The sequence below is a fragment of the Spermophilus citellus genome, assembly GCF_964194105.1.
Source record: "Spermophilus citellus genome assembly, chromosome: 3".
In the NCBI taxonomy this organism is placed as follows: Eukaryota; Metazoa; Chordata; class Mammalia; order Rodentia; family Sciuridae; genus Spermophilus; species Spermophilus citellus.
Genome location: NC_138184.1, coordinates 142,689,195 through 142,705,647, shown reverse-complemented (window position 1 = coordinate 142,705,647; position 16,453 = coordinate 142,689,195). Strand labels below are relative to the sequence as shown.

The following is a 16,453-nucleotide window of genomic DNA, read 5'->3' as shown; positions in this document are numbered from 1 at the left end:
GTCTTTATACATGAATTTTTTTGCATTACAATTCATATTACACATATATACCACAATTTTTCATATCTCTATTTGTATATAAAGTAGGTTGACACCCAATTCATGTCTTCATACCTGTACTTTGGATAATGATGTCCATCACATTCCACCATCCTTGCTAATCCCCTGCCTCCTCCCTTCCCCTCCGACCCCTCTTCCCTATCAATAATTCTGAAACTTTTTTTAATCCAAAAAATTTCATAGAGTGATAGTTAAAATGGACTGGTATTTACTAATGGTAGAATAAAAAGTAAATGTGTGTGTGTGTGTATACTGAGAATGATTGTAAAAAGTGCTAAGAAATACAACCTCACCTATACATGAGGCGGGGTTAAAGTTTCCCAGATTGAAGTCCAAGGGGCTAAGTGAGCCTGAAAGAGACAGAAGTAACTGAAGGAATTCAACAATTAGTTCATGTACATGACCTTCAAATCCAAGTTCAAAGAATACTGATGGAGATGTAGTAGAACTGTTCATTGTTGTATCTTTCTTTTATTTTCTTTCTTTCTTTCCTTCCTTCCTTTTATTTCTTTCTCCTCTCCTCTCCTCTCCTCTCCTCTCCTCTCCTCTCCTCTCCTCTCCTCTCCTCTCCTCTCTCTCTCTCTCTCTCTCTCTCTCTCTCTCTCTCTCTCTCTCTCTCTCTCTCTCCTTCTCTCTTTCTCTCTCTCCCTCCTTTCTGTGCATGCCTTCACTTGGTGAAATACGCTCCTCATTAGGACTTGGATTGCTGGCTGTTTTTCAGATGGGGAAAAGGCAGACATTTCTGCCAACATCTATCCAGACATAAACATCATCACTGGAGCCCTGAAACTGTACTTCAGAGACTTACCCATCCCTGTCATCACGTATGACACCTATTCCAAATTTATAGAAGCAGCAAGTGAGTATTGAGAACTAATTTTTTATTTGTACCAGACTTTCAGTACATTGCTTTCACCCTCAAGAAAATTAAAACTCAGAACTGTTGAAATTATTGCCTGAGCATTTTGCCAAGTGGGCACAACAGTACAGTTAATAGAAAACCAGGCATAGCTCACCAGCTGAGCTGGACCAGCACTAAGCCAAGTCTGTGGGACAGAAGCTGGGTGCCAGGCAGTTCTGTCTCTCCCAGTCACTCCCTGTATGCTGAGAGCCAGCACAGTCAGGCCCATTCTATTGTTGAAAACGTGAATAGTTTTGTAGTAAAAAAAAAAAAAATCAGATGTTCTCCAAGAAGAGCCGTATCGATGAGCTCCTTACATCCTCTAAGCAGAATCACATTGAGAATGGATCCAAGTTTTGCCCATTAATGCTCTTCAAAATTAATAGAAGGCTAAGAATAAACTATGCCAAGTCCCACGCTATAACCTCTCACCCATCGACACTCATCCTTCTTCAGCCACCGTGGCTCATTCCCTGCTTCCCACCAGGCCCCCTGCCCTCAGGAGAGAGCAGAATGAAGAAAGCAGAGGGAATGTCAGGGGAGTGGCTATGTTTTCCCAGGAACAAGTAATAATGAGAATAACAAGTAATAATGAAGCATGACACAGAAGTTAAGCCCACTTTGAGGAACATTTTTTTGGTTCACCTTTTTTTTTCTTTTTAATCTTTAATGGTTGAAAAGTACAGTGTTGTGCTGCTAAATATACTAATGAAATACCTGACAGGAAGAGACAAGGGCAGGTTGGGATTCACGCAAGCTGTACTTTCCAGATGAGTTATGGCCCTGCTCCCTGTTAAGACAGCTCCTTCCTGGATTCTGGTGGTCTTAGGCAGGGAAGGCTGGGTACCTTCCACCCCAGGAGGAATGGCAGGAAAGCTTTCTTTGACTGTTTGCCAATACTGTCGGAGACCCAGACTCCAGAAGCATGTCCTCTTCCTGGCATGTGCCCAGTATCTGCATCCTAACCTGGGCTGTACACCAAAGTAGACCCTGCCAACAGTTTAGTGATACGTGCCATTAATGCAGGCTGGGTTGGCTGGCCCACCTGCCAATCTGCACTGAAAATGTATTTAGTGGGCTGGGATTATGGCTCAGTGATAGAGTGCTCACCTCGCACGTGCAAGACCCTGGGTTTGATCCTCAGCACCACATAAAAATAAACAAGTGAAATAAAGGTGTTGTGTCCAACTACAACTAAAATATAAAATATTTTTAAAAAAGAAAGAAAATATATTTAGTGATTGAAGCCTGCCAGGGAGACTTACTAGATAATTTCAAGGGCACAACACCAGATGTGATGTAGTTTAGAGTCCGTGATAGTGAGATCCCCAACAAATCTAGTGTTCAGAAGGGCAGCGTAGTCTGCACGTGTCCCACCAGATTATAAGCATTCTCCTGGACCATCTGCTCCTGAAGGACGAGGACAGAATCCACCATCTGACCACCCACATCATGAATGTTCAACAAGCCTGTGGTGCTCAGCCCAGACTTTCTGGAATGAGGCAGGACACAAACTGACTCATTTAAGTGAAGTAGTATCTAAAATTACATGACTTTGTTAGACTCTCCCCATTTCTGGATAAAACAAACAAAAAGACTTCTTGTTAGCTCTCTGAAAACTTTAATGGTACAACGTAACTCTGCACTCACATGGGTTCTGTATGTTCTTCACAGAAATCTCCAATGCCGATGAAAGGCTGGAAGCAGTCCACGAAGTGCTGATGCTACTGCCTCCCGCCCACTATGAGACCCTGCGGTACCTAATGATCCACCTCAAAAAGTAAGCAGATGCCTCCTCTTACTGATCTGCTCCTGGGGCAGTTATTAATGAGCAGGTGCTTCTTGAAAGTGGACTGTGCTGCCTCCTGAGGCTAGCCCCACACGTGGCCACGAGGGCCTTTGCTCTGGGTCAAGAGCTGTTTCACATACTTTCCATGTGTCATTCCTGGGAGGTGGGTACTGCTGGGAGCACTCACTGTCAGGGGCCATGGATGAATTATGGGTTTGTTTGAGCCATCTCAAGGCAGGGGCGTTGCTCTTCTGAGAACTCTCAGTGAAAACCCCCTGATTCAAGACCACTCAGTTTATGTGGACTGTCATTGGCTCAGACAGTCCTGGGTTCAAACACAGCACCCAGAAGTAGAGGAGGTGGGCATAACCTGCTAAGCCCCAACCAGGTTGTTTTTGTCGCCTCATCCAGTTTTCCTCAGGAAGTTCTTTACACTGGATCCCATTGGTTCCTACCCATTTAAATAAGTGGGGACTCCATTTTGTTGTCAGATCCAGTCTCCATCAGAGCTGGATCATCCAACCATGCCCCCATTTTTCACTTATTTCCATGTCTTGTCTTTATTTCTTAAATTTCTCATAACTTTAATATTTCTAATCTGACTCACCACCCTAGTTCAGGGAAACTGAGTAAACATCAGTACACATTGGATTCAACAATGGATTACACAGTGGAAGACACATCAGATTTCTGAATCTTAGAGAAGTTAAGTGGCTAATCCACAGGCGTGAACTCAAGTTTGAAATCCAGGAAGAACAAACCAGAGCCTACTCTCTGTCTTAACTACTTGTCTACCCTGCCTCCATAGCTGCATCTTGCTCCAACACAAGTCTTGTACATACTTCATCTCATCTTCCACCAACTGCTCACCCTAACCCCTGATGCCTGAACCAGTCTGTCTTCTTTCAGAGCACATTCCCAACATGATCTCTTGTTTTTGTTTTTCCGTGTGTCTCCAAGAAAAAACTTTCCCCAAAACTTAGTGTCTTGAAACCATAAAATTAATTATCTCATAGTCTCTATGGGCCAGGGATCTGGATATGGTTGAGCTAGGTGCATCTGGTTCAAGGTTCTTAATGAGTTTGCATTTGAACTGCGAGTCAGGCTACAATATCATATATGAAGGCTTGATAAGAGGCACAGTCACTTCCAAGACACTCAGAACATTGTTGGCAGGACTCGGTTTCTCAGAGGTTATTAGGCTGAAGGCTCACTTCCTCACTGGATGTTTGCTGGAGGTCACCCTCATTTCCTTACCATGTGGGTTTCTCCACAGGCAGCTCACAAAATGCCAACTGACTTCCTTCCAAGCAAGCAAGGGCACCCACGATGAAAGACAGTCTTTTTGTCTTTTTAGAAGTGACATCCCATTGCCTTTGCTATATTGTGTTTGTTAGAAGCAAGTGACTAAGTCAAGCCCATACTTCCAAGAGGCAGGGACTGTTGGGGGCTATCTCATATAGGATCTACCACACACTAAGCTATGCATGTGGAAGCCTGCAGGTGGAGATATTTGGATGTTTACAGGATATTATAGCCTTTAGTTCCAGACTCTTCCCCTTAAATCTCTCTTTCCTTCCTTGTACATTTATTATGAGATTAACAAGTTGATCTTTGAATATTGGAGGGATCAGTGTGCTTCTATGTGTCTCTCCCTGTTTGTTGAAGATATATGTCAGCTGCCCTTTCTTAGATACAATGGACCAAAAAGTGTCTATAGTATCCAAATTACAGATCCACTCAGTAAGTGAAAAGAAGCAAGTGGAGAATATTGTATAAATTTTTCTGCCTTATAAGACTTTTGCTCAGATCCAAGGTGATCAGAGACAGTAACATAAAGCCCAGAAGATTCCTATTTTGATGAGTTTACTGAATGTAAGAGTATAAATAATTTTTGGATATGTAATAGATTATGAGTGCCACATCTGGCTTTTAGCTGCAACTTGTTTCTTTCATTTCAATTAATATCATAATTAATTAAAATGATAATAACACTTTGTAAAGCAAAGTGTCTCTATCAGGAAGAATGCTGGCAGCTCCCAGCTGAACTGTAAATGTCAATAATTTCAGGGTTTTATTGTAATGGGTTTGCTAGACATTTTATTTGATCAGGTGTAGTGCTTAACCTCATAAGGCGATGTGAGTATTTTGATCCTCTAGCATGTCCTCATTCCTACTTTCTTCTTAGCTTTGCTGCATGAAAATGATACAAACTGAGTTGACTTCCTAAAATAATATTAAGTGGCTAATCCTAATGATCTCTCAGGGAATAGTCAGAAAGGGATAGCCTCCAGTACAAAACCTAAACACATTTTAATTATCATTTGCTCTGCCTTGAAGAACCTTCTTTTAACATCTATGATGAACAGTCTAAAGCCTAAATTCCTGAATGCAAGAATTTGGGAAATAGTGATTCTATTGCATTAGGAAGGAAAGAAGCCAACTTTGGTGTTTGAATTTCATTCCTAAAGGCTCTGCTATTCTTATTTTTATGTCAAAATGATGATTTTCAATTCCAACGATAATTACTGCTCCAGACCTCATTCTGTGGGAACTAGAAATAATGCCCAACAGCCTTCCAGCTTGGCCACCTCCCAGGAGTTCCACTGTCCCATGATAACGGCCTGGCTGCATTCTACAAGCAAGCATTCTCCTGTGGCACCAGCCCTCCCAGCAGACAGGAACTGCACTTAGCTTCCCATTCTGCAGCTTACAGGCCAATAGGAAGCGACAAGGAAAAAGACTTCCATAGATGACCCATAGGCCAGTTGGTAATCCTCTGCCCCTCCAAACCAATATTCCTTAAATGATAGTTTCATATTTATTTAGTGAGAAGGGATGATTTTCCAATTTTTAAAATTGTGTCTATACTAGATGCATATGTCATTCACTTCCACTGGCCGAAGGCAACATCAACAATTTAAAATAAAAATAAATCGGAAAATTGCCTATTGAAAAATGCCTTTCTGCTATTCTGATTCGCAATTTGCTTTTGCAATTTCCTGAGCCAGAGATAGTCTTGGGATTTCAAGTATGTAATCAGTATGGAAATTCATCCGCATATCTACATGACATCTCTGTGTGTATTTGTTTTGCAGGGTTACTATGAATGAAAAAGACAATTTCATGAATGCAGAAAATCTGGGGATCGTGTTTGGGCCCACCCTGATGAGGCCCCCTGAGGACAGCACTCTCACCACCCTCCATGATATGCGGTACCAAAAGCTGATTGTGCAAATTTTAATAGAAAACGAAGATGTTTTGTTCTAATCCATCAGGGAGATGAGCTGAATGGCCCCAGCCCTATCCAAGCTGATAGAGCTAAAGAAATAAACATTTCTTACACTTGATTTGCTTTTCAAACAAGTGACAGAGTTTCCTGGACCGCAGTGGATCGCAGAGTCTAGTACTGTGTCTCATAGACACGCCCTCCTCCATATGAGAACAAGGGTGAGGGCGAGAAAAGCCCCTGGCCTTGGGTCTTTTGCTGTGCCTCATATGTATGTCTGTTTTGCTGGAAGAGTGATTAATAAATCTTTCTTTAACTTATTAAAAAAATGTAACTTTTAAGCTTCAGTCTTATCAGTAATAAAAGGGAACTTAATTCATAAAGGTACTTGATACAGTTATACATTTTCCACTTACAAAAAAGAAGACAATTCTATATGTTAAATGTTAAATGAAACCTATATTGTAAAATGTATTTTTATTTTAGCTGCAAGAATGTTATTTTATTTTAGCAAACAGAACTCAATGCAGTGCATTGATTATTACCCTGTGTTCCTTGTCCCATGTTCTTGCTGTGATACCCTGAAGTTGACCACGAATGCAGTATTACCTTGACATACCTCTGTCCTTATCAGTGCTTTTCAGTGAAATTTCACCTGCCACATGTGTCCCTGCTTTTGATAGTTTTTGCTCTTAAGCACTGGCATTCTGCTATCGTGTAGTGTAGGTTTATAGCAATTATAGGATGGCCTGAAGCATCCCCAGATTTTCTTCCCATAAAAAAAAATTGTGCATTCCCAAAGTATGTTTTGAAATTGGTCATGGTCCTTTCATATTATGTGTGTATATCCTCAAACATGCAGAATGCGGCTATTTCACATAAAACAATTTGAGGACACAGGATGTTATCTGGACCATGTAAAAAGTTAGCCCTTGGCCTCTTTCCTCTTTGGCCAAGCTTTTATAACTCCTACCTTAATGAAAAGTTGAAATTTTTTTGTCACATTTCGGTATTGATGCAAAGTGAACCTGCAGAATAACTGTCAATTATTTGTATTCTTGTTTTATAAACAAAACTATTTTTACCTTCTTGAGAAAAGTAGCCCTGTTTGGAAAAATTTCATATGATTTTATTTCTATAGTTCCATCCTATTGGCTATATGGATCTTTAGCATGAGCCTTTCCCACCAAGATTTCTATATTTTGTAACATAGGTGAAATATTTAAAACATCAAAAAACTGTAAATCTAGATTTGTTTTTTTAAATCCAACTGCCATGTCTTTCCCTCTGATTGTCTGAGGTGATTCATGTAATTATTCACAAGTCTCGTTTTGGAGTGGCCAGAAGAGAATCACTGTGTGTTATGTGGCGTGAAAGGAGGAGCAGAGTGTGTTGTCCTGGGAGTTCTCAGGGCCCTGCAGATGGACAGATGGACTCTATTTGCACCTAGGGGTCAATATAGCTTGGCCTGGTCCCTGCTATTGGCGTTCCTCTCAACTGTACAGATTTGTTTGTTGTAGCTTATGTACTTCTTGATACTGTCAAAAAATTATCTGGAAATGGTTTTATTTTGTGAAGTGAACAATACTTTGTAATTTATGATAGTGTAAATGGAAGGACAAAGCATTACATGTATTAAATTCTTCTGTCTATCATTCTGGTGTATTTTCAGGGAAGTGGTATCTGGGAGAAGCTGGGGGAAATTTTTCAAAACCTTGTTCTCATATATTTGTTGATAGATTTTCTATCATTAACAACCCACGGGAGAAAGCAGAAGTGGCTCATAGAGTCCCCACCTGGCTAACCCACTCCTCACCAGCTTCCTTTTTCTCACCCGCTTCCAGGTTCAGATCCCAGTGCTTCACCTTCCCTTTCTAGAAGGCTCCATTGCACTTCTGCCCCGCAAAGAGAGGTAGAGTTTAAAGAGAACTGCCCTACACCATTTAGGAGAGAAGAACAAGAATCTTGAAATCAGAAAGGCCCTCCCTGGAATTCTTGATCTGCCTTTTACCAGCTGCAGATGACCTTGGAAATGAGTTTGCTCATCTGAAAAACTGGGGATAACCTTGTGATCCCCACATCTTAAATGAAACAATGATCTCAAGTAATCAGTAATAGTTATTCCTCATTATTATTTTAAGAGTCATGACTTAGAATGGGGAAGAATATAACATGGGGGCAGGGATGAAAGAAGCATGAGAAGAAAAGGATTTGTCCAAGGTTAAATCCAAGTCTAAGTAATATTAAGGGATATTACAACATGCTCTATAAAATACGGTGAGGCTCACTCTATCCGGTGTGCTTCCAACACTCGATCCCTCTGCTTCTCTTTAGTATGAAGCCTGCTTACCCACACCTGCCTCCCCACCATCTTGACATGGCTCACCTTACTTGCTTTGAAATTCCTGCTATTATAATAACTTTGTTAGTTAGACGGTAAAGGAGGCAGCACCATTCCAAGTAACCCACTATGGAATGGTCCACCACTAAGTTTTGGGGGGCAGGGAGGGATGGAGGAGACCCATTATTCTCTCCTGTTAACACAAACTGATATTTCAGATTTCCTGGTCATGACAGGGGTGCTATAAAAGAGAGGATGGTCCATAACAAAGAATGAAATTATGGCATTTGCCAGTAAATGGATGGAAATGGAGACTATCAAGGTAATAAGCCAGTCCCAAAATACAAAGACCAGATATTCTCTATGTGGATGATAACACACAATAAATAAGGTGTGGGAGGGGAGAATAGAAGTTCATTGGAGCCAGCCATGGTGGCTGAGACAGGAGGATCATGAGTTCAAAGCCAGCCTCAGCAATGGCAAGGTACTAAGCAACTCAGTGAGACCCTGTCTCTAAATAAAATATAAAATAGGGCTGGGAATGTGGCTCAGTGGTCGAGTGCCCCTGAGTTTAATCCCCAATGAGGAGGAGGAGGAGGAGGAGGAGGAGGAGGAGGAGGAGGAGGAGGAGAAGAAGAAGAAGAAGAAGAAGAAGAAGAAGAAGAAGAAGAAGAAGTAGTAGTTGTTGTTGAAGTTGTTCATTGGATTAGACAAAGGGGAATGAAGAGAAGTGGGATGGGAAAAGGAAAGACAGTAGAATGAACTGGACATAATTTTCTATGTTCATATATGAATACACAACCAGTGTAACTCCACATCATGTACAACCACAAGAATGAGATTTTAAATTATACTCCATGTATATACAATATGTCAAAATACACTCTACTATCATGTGTATCTAAAAAAAGCAAATAATATTTTTTTTAAATGGGGCTGGTAAAGGATTCAAGGAGAGCAGCCTAGAAGGGCAAATGAAGGAGAAGAAGAGACAGTGTAAAGAGCATTGGAAAGACACATTATGGAAGTGAAGGGCTGCTGGGCTGTCCTGACCCCACTGACAACCAAATCCCATGACTCATACATGCCCAACTTTCATCAAGCCCCAGAGTATAGTCTTTCATTTTTGAAATGCAGCATTTATTCATTTTCAACAAATATTTGTAAAACATTTATTAATGGGCCAGGAACTGAATACTTAGAGTCAAGGAAAAGGCTTATCTTATGGGAAGAATTAAATAATAAGTTTGATCTGGCTAGAGAGAGGAAACTGGTCATGTTAAAGGTTTTGAACTCTAACATAAGGGGAATGGGAGCTACTAAGGTTTTCTTTTTAAATAAACTTTTAGTTATGGAATGGGTTTATATTTAGTTCTTATGTAGCCCCTTAACAAACTTCCCCTTGTTATGGTTTGGATGTGAGGTGTACCCCAGAAGCTCACATGTAAGACAATGCAAGAAGGTTCAAAGGATAAATGATTGGGTTGTGAGAGTCTTAGCTCAATCAGTGAATTAATCCCCTGATAGGGATTAAATGAGTGGTAACTGAAATGGTGGGGTGTGGTTGGAGGAGGTGGGAATTGGGGACATAGCTATTAGGTATATATTTGTATATGGCAAATGGAGACCTCTTTCTCTGCCTTCTGATCACCAAGTGAGCTGCTTCTCTCTGCCACATTCTTCTGCCATGGTGTTCTGCCTCACCTCAAGCCCCGAGGAATGGAGCCACCCTTCTATGGACTAAGACCTCCAAAACTTTGAGCCCTCAAATAAACTTTTCCTCCTTTAAAATTGGTCTGGTCAGATCTTTTAATCACAGCAGCACAAAAGCTGAATAAAACACCCCTAACACTAAAATCTTACCTAGCCACAGTATATCTACTAAGACTAAGAAGATAGCTGGCACACTACCACTTGCTAAAGCCCAGACTTTATTCAAATTCCATGGGTATTTCTGATAATGTCTTAATTTCTGTTCCAGGACACAACCCAGGCCACCACATTGCACTTAGCATTCATGGGTGATATGGGACAGATGGTACCTGCAACCTGAGCTACACTGTTAAAAGATGACTTACTTGATGTGTAAGCAGGTAGGGAGTGGTGAGGGCAAATGCAGTGGGTCACGTGTTCATTGTTATCATTGAAGACAGAGATGATGGTAGCCTGGATTGAGTAGCAACAAAATAGAGATAAATAGAAATGGTTTAGGAATAGAAGTTTGGTTACAGTTTGGACCAAGGAATTCATGATGAGCCCTAAGTTGCTTAATATGGCAACTGTAGAATATTTACTGAAACAGAGATACACAGAAAGTAGGGGCTACTGGGTAAAAGAAGTAGAAAGTTTGGAACATGATGAAATGGAGACGTGTGTGCAAGTTTCAAGCAGGGTGTTTTGTGAGTAATTGAATCAACAGACCTGGGCTGGAAATATGAATTTGGAGTGACTCTGTAGAGATAATAATTGATAACCCAGGATTGAATAAAAGTACCCAAGAATATAGAACAGAGAAATACAGAGGAGGCCCCATCCAGAGTTTTCTGGAGTACCAACATTAAGGATGGAGGAAGAGAAAGGAGAAAAGACAAATGATACCCATTTTCATGTAACAAAATATAGAGGATCTCACAAGCACAATTCTATTCCATCTTTAAGTTTGCTTCACGATGTCCTAATACATTTAATTGTTCTGCTTAGATTTATTTTGCTACATGTAAGCTATCCTGTTAGAACCTGTGCTTTGGAGAGGTTTACTTAGATACTTCTTAAATGCTAATAGTGCTTTGCTTTGATTGTTTGGTTCTCCCCTGCCTCCTCCCCACCCCCCTCAAAAAATTCAGATGTTGAAACCTAATCCCCAGTGCAGTGGAGCTCTTGGGAGGTGATGAAATAGGTCATGTGGGTGGGTCCATCATTAATTGGGTTGGTATTCTCATAAAAGAGGGCACCCTTATCCCTCCTACCACATTAAGACCCAGTAAGGAGATAATGGTCTACAAGCCAGAAGCATAACCTTACCAGACACCAATTCTTCCAGCACCTTGGTGTTGGACATTCTAGTCTCTAGAATTGTAAGCAATAAAATTGTATTGCATATAAGTCTCCCTATACATGATTTTTGTTATAGCAGCATAAGTGGACTAAGACAATCAGTGGTATTGTTGCCATTTCCTAAACTGAGTTTAAAAGATTTTTATCACACTCAAGGATCTTCCTACTACTGTTTGTGCATACTTCTAATACAGAGCATTACGAAGTACTACAATTATACATGCAACTGTCTCCCACTAAAACCCAAACTCCTTGAGATCAAGAACCATGTGCACTTGCATGGATACCAAATAGCACATCTCTACTCATCTTACGAATCCCAACTCAATGGCTTCCTCCCTTTTGAGACTTTCCAGGACTTCTCCAGGCACAGAACATAGGAAGTGCCAGCCATAAACATGTAAAAGCAATGCATGGATTGTTCAGAAAGCTATAGAGTTGGTTTAACCAGAGCATAAAGTGTGAGGGTACAGGAAAGCAGAATGAGATAAAATAATCAGTACTAGGTGAGAGAATAAGAAACCCATGTACAAAGCAAAAGGATAGACTTCGAACCGACTTAAAGAGATCTATCACATGGCACCTGAAGGATAGACCAGATGTTGTAAGGCTAGAGACACAAAGTTAATTAGGCACACAAAGTTAATTAGCTTGACTTGGATCAAAGAAGGAGGAATGGAGAAGAGAATTGGATATGAAAGTGATTTTAGAGGTAATCAGGATTTACTGATTTACTGATAAAACCTATGAAATTTTTATGGGTCAGCAAGCCCACAACTTTTGGAATGGTCAAGGTGACCCCTCCCCACCTCATGAAAAATCCCAATGTAGCAAGGTCAATATATGCTAATATTTCATATAGATTTGACTTCTTAAGCATCAATTATTGACTTTTAATAATGGGACAGTCATTAACCTATAAGAATAAGTAGGCCTATCAAGAAAGTTTTGCTGCACATAAAATAAAACTCTAATATAAAACACTTAAGCAATGAGGACATTTATTATCTCAACTAGAAGTTTAAATGTAGTGGCCAGGAGTGGTGGTGCATGCCTATAATCCCAGCTACTCAGGAGGCTAAGGTAGGAGGATTGCAAGTGTAAGGCCAGCCCCGGCAACTTAGTGAGAACCTATCTCAAAATTTAAAAATGTTTAAGAAGAACTGTGACAGAGAACTGGAGATGTAGTTCAGTGGTAGAGCACTTGCTTAAGCATGTGCAAGGTCCTGGGTTCGATCTCTAGCACCACCCAAAAGAAAAAAAGATGGAAAGAGAGGCTGGGTATTGTAAGTCAGTGGTACAGCACATAGTCTGGGTTCAATCCCCAGTACTATAAAAGCGGGGAGGGGAGAGGGAAAGCTATAGAGTTGGTCTAACCAGAGCATAAAGTGTGAGGGTACAGGAAGTAGAATGAGATTAAATAATCAGTACTAGGTGAGAGAATAAGGAACCCATGTACAAAGCAAAAGGATAGACTTTGAACAGACTTAAAAATATCTATCACATGGCACCTGAAGGGAGAGGGGGACAGGAAGAGGGAGAGAGAGAGAGAGAGAGAGAGGGAGGTGGAGAGAGGGGGGAGATATCTCCACTTGCCAAATACAAATATATACCCCCAAACCATGCCCCCAATGCCCCATTTCCTCCAGCCACACCCCACCTGCCTCAATTTACTGCTCAATTAAACCCATCAGGTGGTTAATTCACTGATGGGTTAAGGCTTTTCACAACCCAATCCTATCTCCTCTAAACTTTCTTGTATTGTCTCACACATAAGCTTTTGGGGAGACACCTCACATCCAAACCATAACATTCTACCCCTGGCCCTCAAAAGCTTAGGACAATCTCACAATGCAATATACATTTTGTCCATTTCCAAGAGTCCCCATAGTCTCAACAATTCCACAATTGGTCAAAAGTTCAAGACCAAGCTCCGGAAGCTTGCACCAAGAGTTCTTGTAAAAATCAAAAGCAATTTACAAGTATCCAATATATAAAGATACAGAGTAAACATTTACTTTTACAAAAAATCAGGGCATAGAAAGCAGGGATGTGACCAAAGCAAGACTGAAACCCAGCATAGCAAACAAGGCTTGTAGCTCCAAGTCCAGCATCAGGGGTACTTAGCATGGTGATGGTCTGTCCAAAGGGTGGTGTAGCTCCACGCCTATGGCCTTGGTTGCAGCCCAAATGGCCATTCTGTTGGCTTGTCTCTACTCAATTCCTGCAGGTTTTCTAGGACAATGCTCCATGTTACAGGCATTTCTTAATCTTGGGGCTCTCTACTGCAGCTTCAGCTTCTTCCTCACATCTCCATGCAGCACCCTCTCAGGAGGTAGCCTCAGGGACTCCACCTCTGCTTCACCTTGCCCTCCCAGGCCTTCCTTTGAAATCCTGGTGCCTCTATGACCCCCTCGCTCCAGTATCCTGCATTCCTGCAGAACCAGCACCACATGGTTGATGCTAAGGTCTGCTGTCATCTGGAACAACAGCCAAACCTTCAGGGCACCCTGCTGCAGCCATCTCTGAGTATCTCTGTAGCTGAGCATGTTGAAAAACTTCCTAGGCCCCCTTGTAGCAAGAAGGATTTTCCACTGGTCTCTTCTCAAGAGAATTTTTATTTTACTTCCTTGAGCCTGAGGAGGATATGGTCTTGCCAGTCCTGAGATGCCTCAAGCCATCTTTCTTATTGTCTCTGGGTAAAAGTCTTCAGGATTTCTTTAGTGGCAGTAATATCTTTAACAACTGCAACTTCCTTAGCCCCAGTTTTACTCCTGCCTTTCAAGTCCAAGGTTTTCAAATCTTTCTGCTCTGCTTTGTGCTCCTGAATATCACGATAAACTTGGCTAAAAGCCACCAGCAATACCCATGCCACTTCCTGAATGTTATGCTGCCTAAACATTTTTTCTGCCAGATAAAGAAGTCCATTGCCTTTAAAAATCAGCCTCATAGAAAGTTTCAGGGCATGGGCATCATGCAGACTACTTCTCAGACAGAAGAACATAACAGAAATGACCTCTATTCCAAATTCCAATAGAGTCCTCCTTCTCTAAACCCCCTTGAGCTCTGTCTTCACTGTCCACAGTCCTATTGGCATTCTGGTCTTCTGAGCTCCCACCAGAATCAGCCATTAAGCTCCACCTACAATAATCTAAGCATTTCCATTTGTACTGCCACACATCTCAAAATTCCTCCAAAAAGTCTCAAAAAGTTCCAAATGCTTATGAACCACATGGTCAGGTTAGTCATAGCAACGACCCCTCTCTCGGTACCAATTTCTGTTTTAGTCAGCTTTTTCACTGCTGTGACTTAAAAGATCTGACCAGAACAATTATAAGAGAGGAAGAGTTTGTTTGAGGGCTCACAGTTTCAGAGGTCTTAGTCCATAGAAGACCAACTTCATTCCTCATGACAGAAGAATGTGGCGGAGGGAAGCAGCTCACATGGTGATCAGAAGGCAGACAAGAGGTCTCCACTTGCCAGATACAAATATATACCCTATATCTATGCCCCCGATTTCCACCTCCTCCAACCACACCCCATCATTTCAGTTACCACTCAGTTAATCCCTATCAGGTGATTAATTCACTGATTGGGCTAAGACTCTCACAATCCCATCTCCTTTAAACCTTTTTGCATTGTCTCACATGTGAGCTTCTGGGGAATAGCTCACATCCAAACCATAACATCCATTTAGAGAATATAAAGACCTAATTTTCTAGTTTGATCACAGTTTACACAGAAAATGGTAGCCTGATTTGGTTAGAATTTGGTGCAATGTAGACAGGAGAAGGTCAGTGCTAGGTCTTGTTTAGATCCCAGTTCTATCACTTTCTAATAGTATGTCTTTTTTTTTTTTTTCAGTTTCCTTGTCATTAAAATGAACTAACGTCATTTCCTATTCCACAAAGTTATTGTGAGGCTTAAGATAATCTATGAACAGCATAGAGTCTGGGGCCCTGAATAAACCAGCAAATGCTTTTCTGAAAAAAATCCAAAAACTTAGGGGAATGTTCATGAGAATACTTCAACCATGAGTACACTTTCCTCAAAGTTATAAGGTATGGTCACTGTCTAGCAAATAAGAAAGTTAAGAGGATATTAGCAGATTACTGCCCAATGAGCTTTGGAAGCCAAGTCACCCTTTTGCCATGCAGAGGGATGTGGCAGAAAGACAGCATGGTATCCCTACAAGAACACAGGATTTAAAGCCCCAAGACCTGACTCAGTCGCAGATCAAGGCTTTTAAACGTTTCTGAGCTTCAGTTTCTCTCTTTTGAAACATGAAAAGTAATGCTCTCCTGCCTGCTCAACCCACCAAGCGTATGGGATTAACCCTGAAGCCAGATGAGCCAGAGCAGAGTACTATCAGGATTCACTCTTAGACTCCACAGCATGACTCTCTTCCCCCACCCTCAGGATCTTCTGTCCATTCTCTTTATAATGCAGAAGACTCTTGGTGCCTCCAAAAACACTTCTTGCCCTACTTTCTCCTAGGTGATCACATCCACTCTGGCTTCTGTCAACAAATCTGAATTATCCACAAGATCCCGCAAGCTACCTAATGCCCTGAAACAAATCTCTTCTGCTTAAACTGACCCGTGATCTCGTACTCCTAGGTCAAGGTCAACGTGCCCTTGACTCCACCATTCAGCTCCATAAAACCTTCACATCCACTGATCTTCTGAGATTTTAGAAATGCAGATTAATTAAAGGACTTCAACCCATTTTACTCATTTCTCCCCATTCCTTGACACAATTTACAGCATTACTATATAAGTTCAATATATCATGTTTTAAAGAAGTGGTATCTTATTCTATTGTGATACCTACAGTCTAATTTTGAAAAGAATCCATATTGATACATAAAGATCTACTTCATCCATCTTAACTGTTCTGAAATGTTTTGTTTAATAATTTATCCTTTTGGCTACTAGTAGGTATTAGAATCATCTCCTTCTTTTTCACTGATACCAACATTTGCATGGATGTATTCATTAGAATAAGTCATTCATTGCTAGATCACAGAGCTGCACAACACCCGCCTCATCAGATGAAAGCTCCTAATGCTCCACATCT

The 16,453-nt window shown here is 41.1% G+C and overlaps 1 protein-coding gene and 1 long non-coding RNA gene across 3 annotated transcripts in view; one reads left to right on the top strand and one right to left on the bottom strand.

The window, feature by feature from the left end:
- The window catches only part of LOC308643926, a 115,657-nt gene that overhangs the window by 1,767 nt on the left and 97,437 nt on the right, over positions 1 to 16,453 (bottom strand). The gene's annotated exons all lie outside the window — the stretch shown is intronic.
- CHN2 (chimerin 2) overlaps positions 1 to 16,453 on the top strand; it is a 328,816-nt gene that overhangs the window by 290,329 nt on the left and 22,034 nt on the right. The window contains exons 11-14 of one of the 2 annotated variants that reach the window (XM_081284430.1): positions 782 to 919; positions 2,636 to 2,741; positions 5,849 to 5,965; positions 7,824 to 8,098. In XM_081284430.1, coding sequence (XP_081140556.1) covers positions 782 to 919; positions 2,636 to 2,741; positions 5,849 to 5,965; positions 7,824 to 7,857 — 395 coding nt within the window. In that variant the 3' untranslated portion in view covers positions 7,858 to 8,098. Of the gene's footprint in view, positions 1 to 781; positions 920 to 2,635; positions 2,742 to 5,848; positions 5,966 to 7,823; positions 8,099 to 16,453 lie in introns of those variants that run through there. The other variant, XM_081284429.1, reaches the window with a different exon arrangement.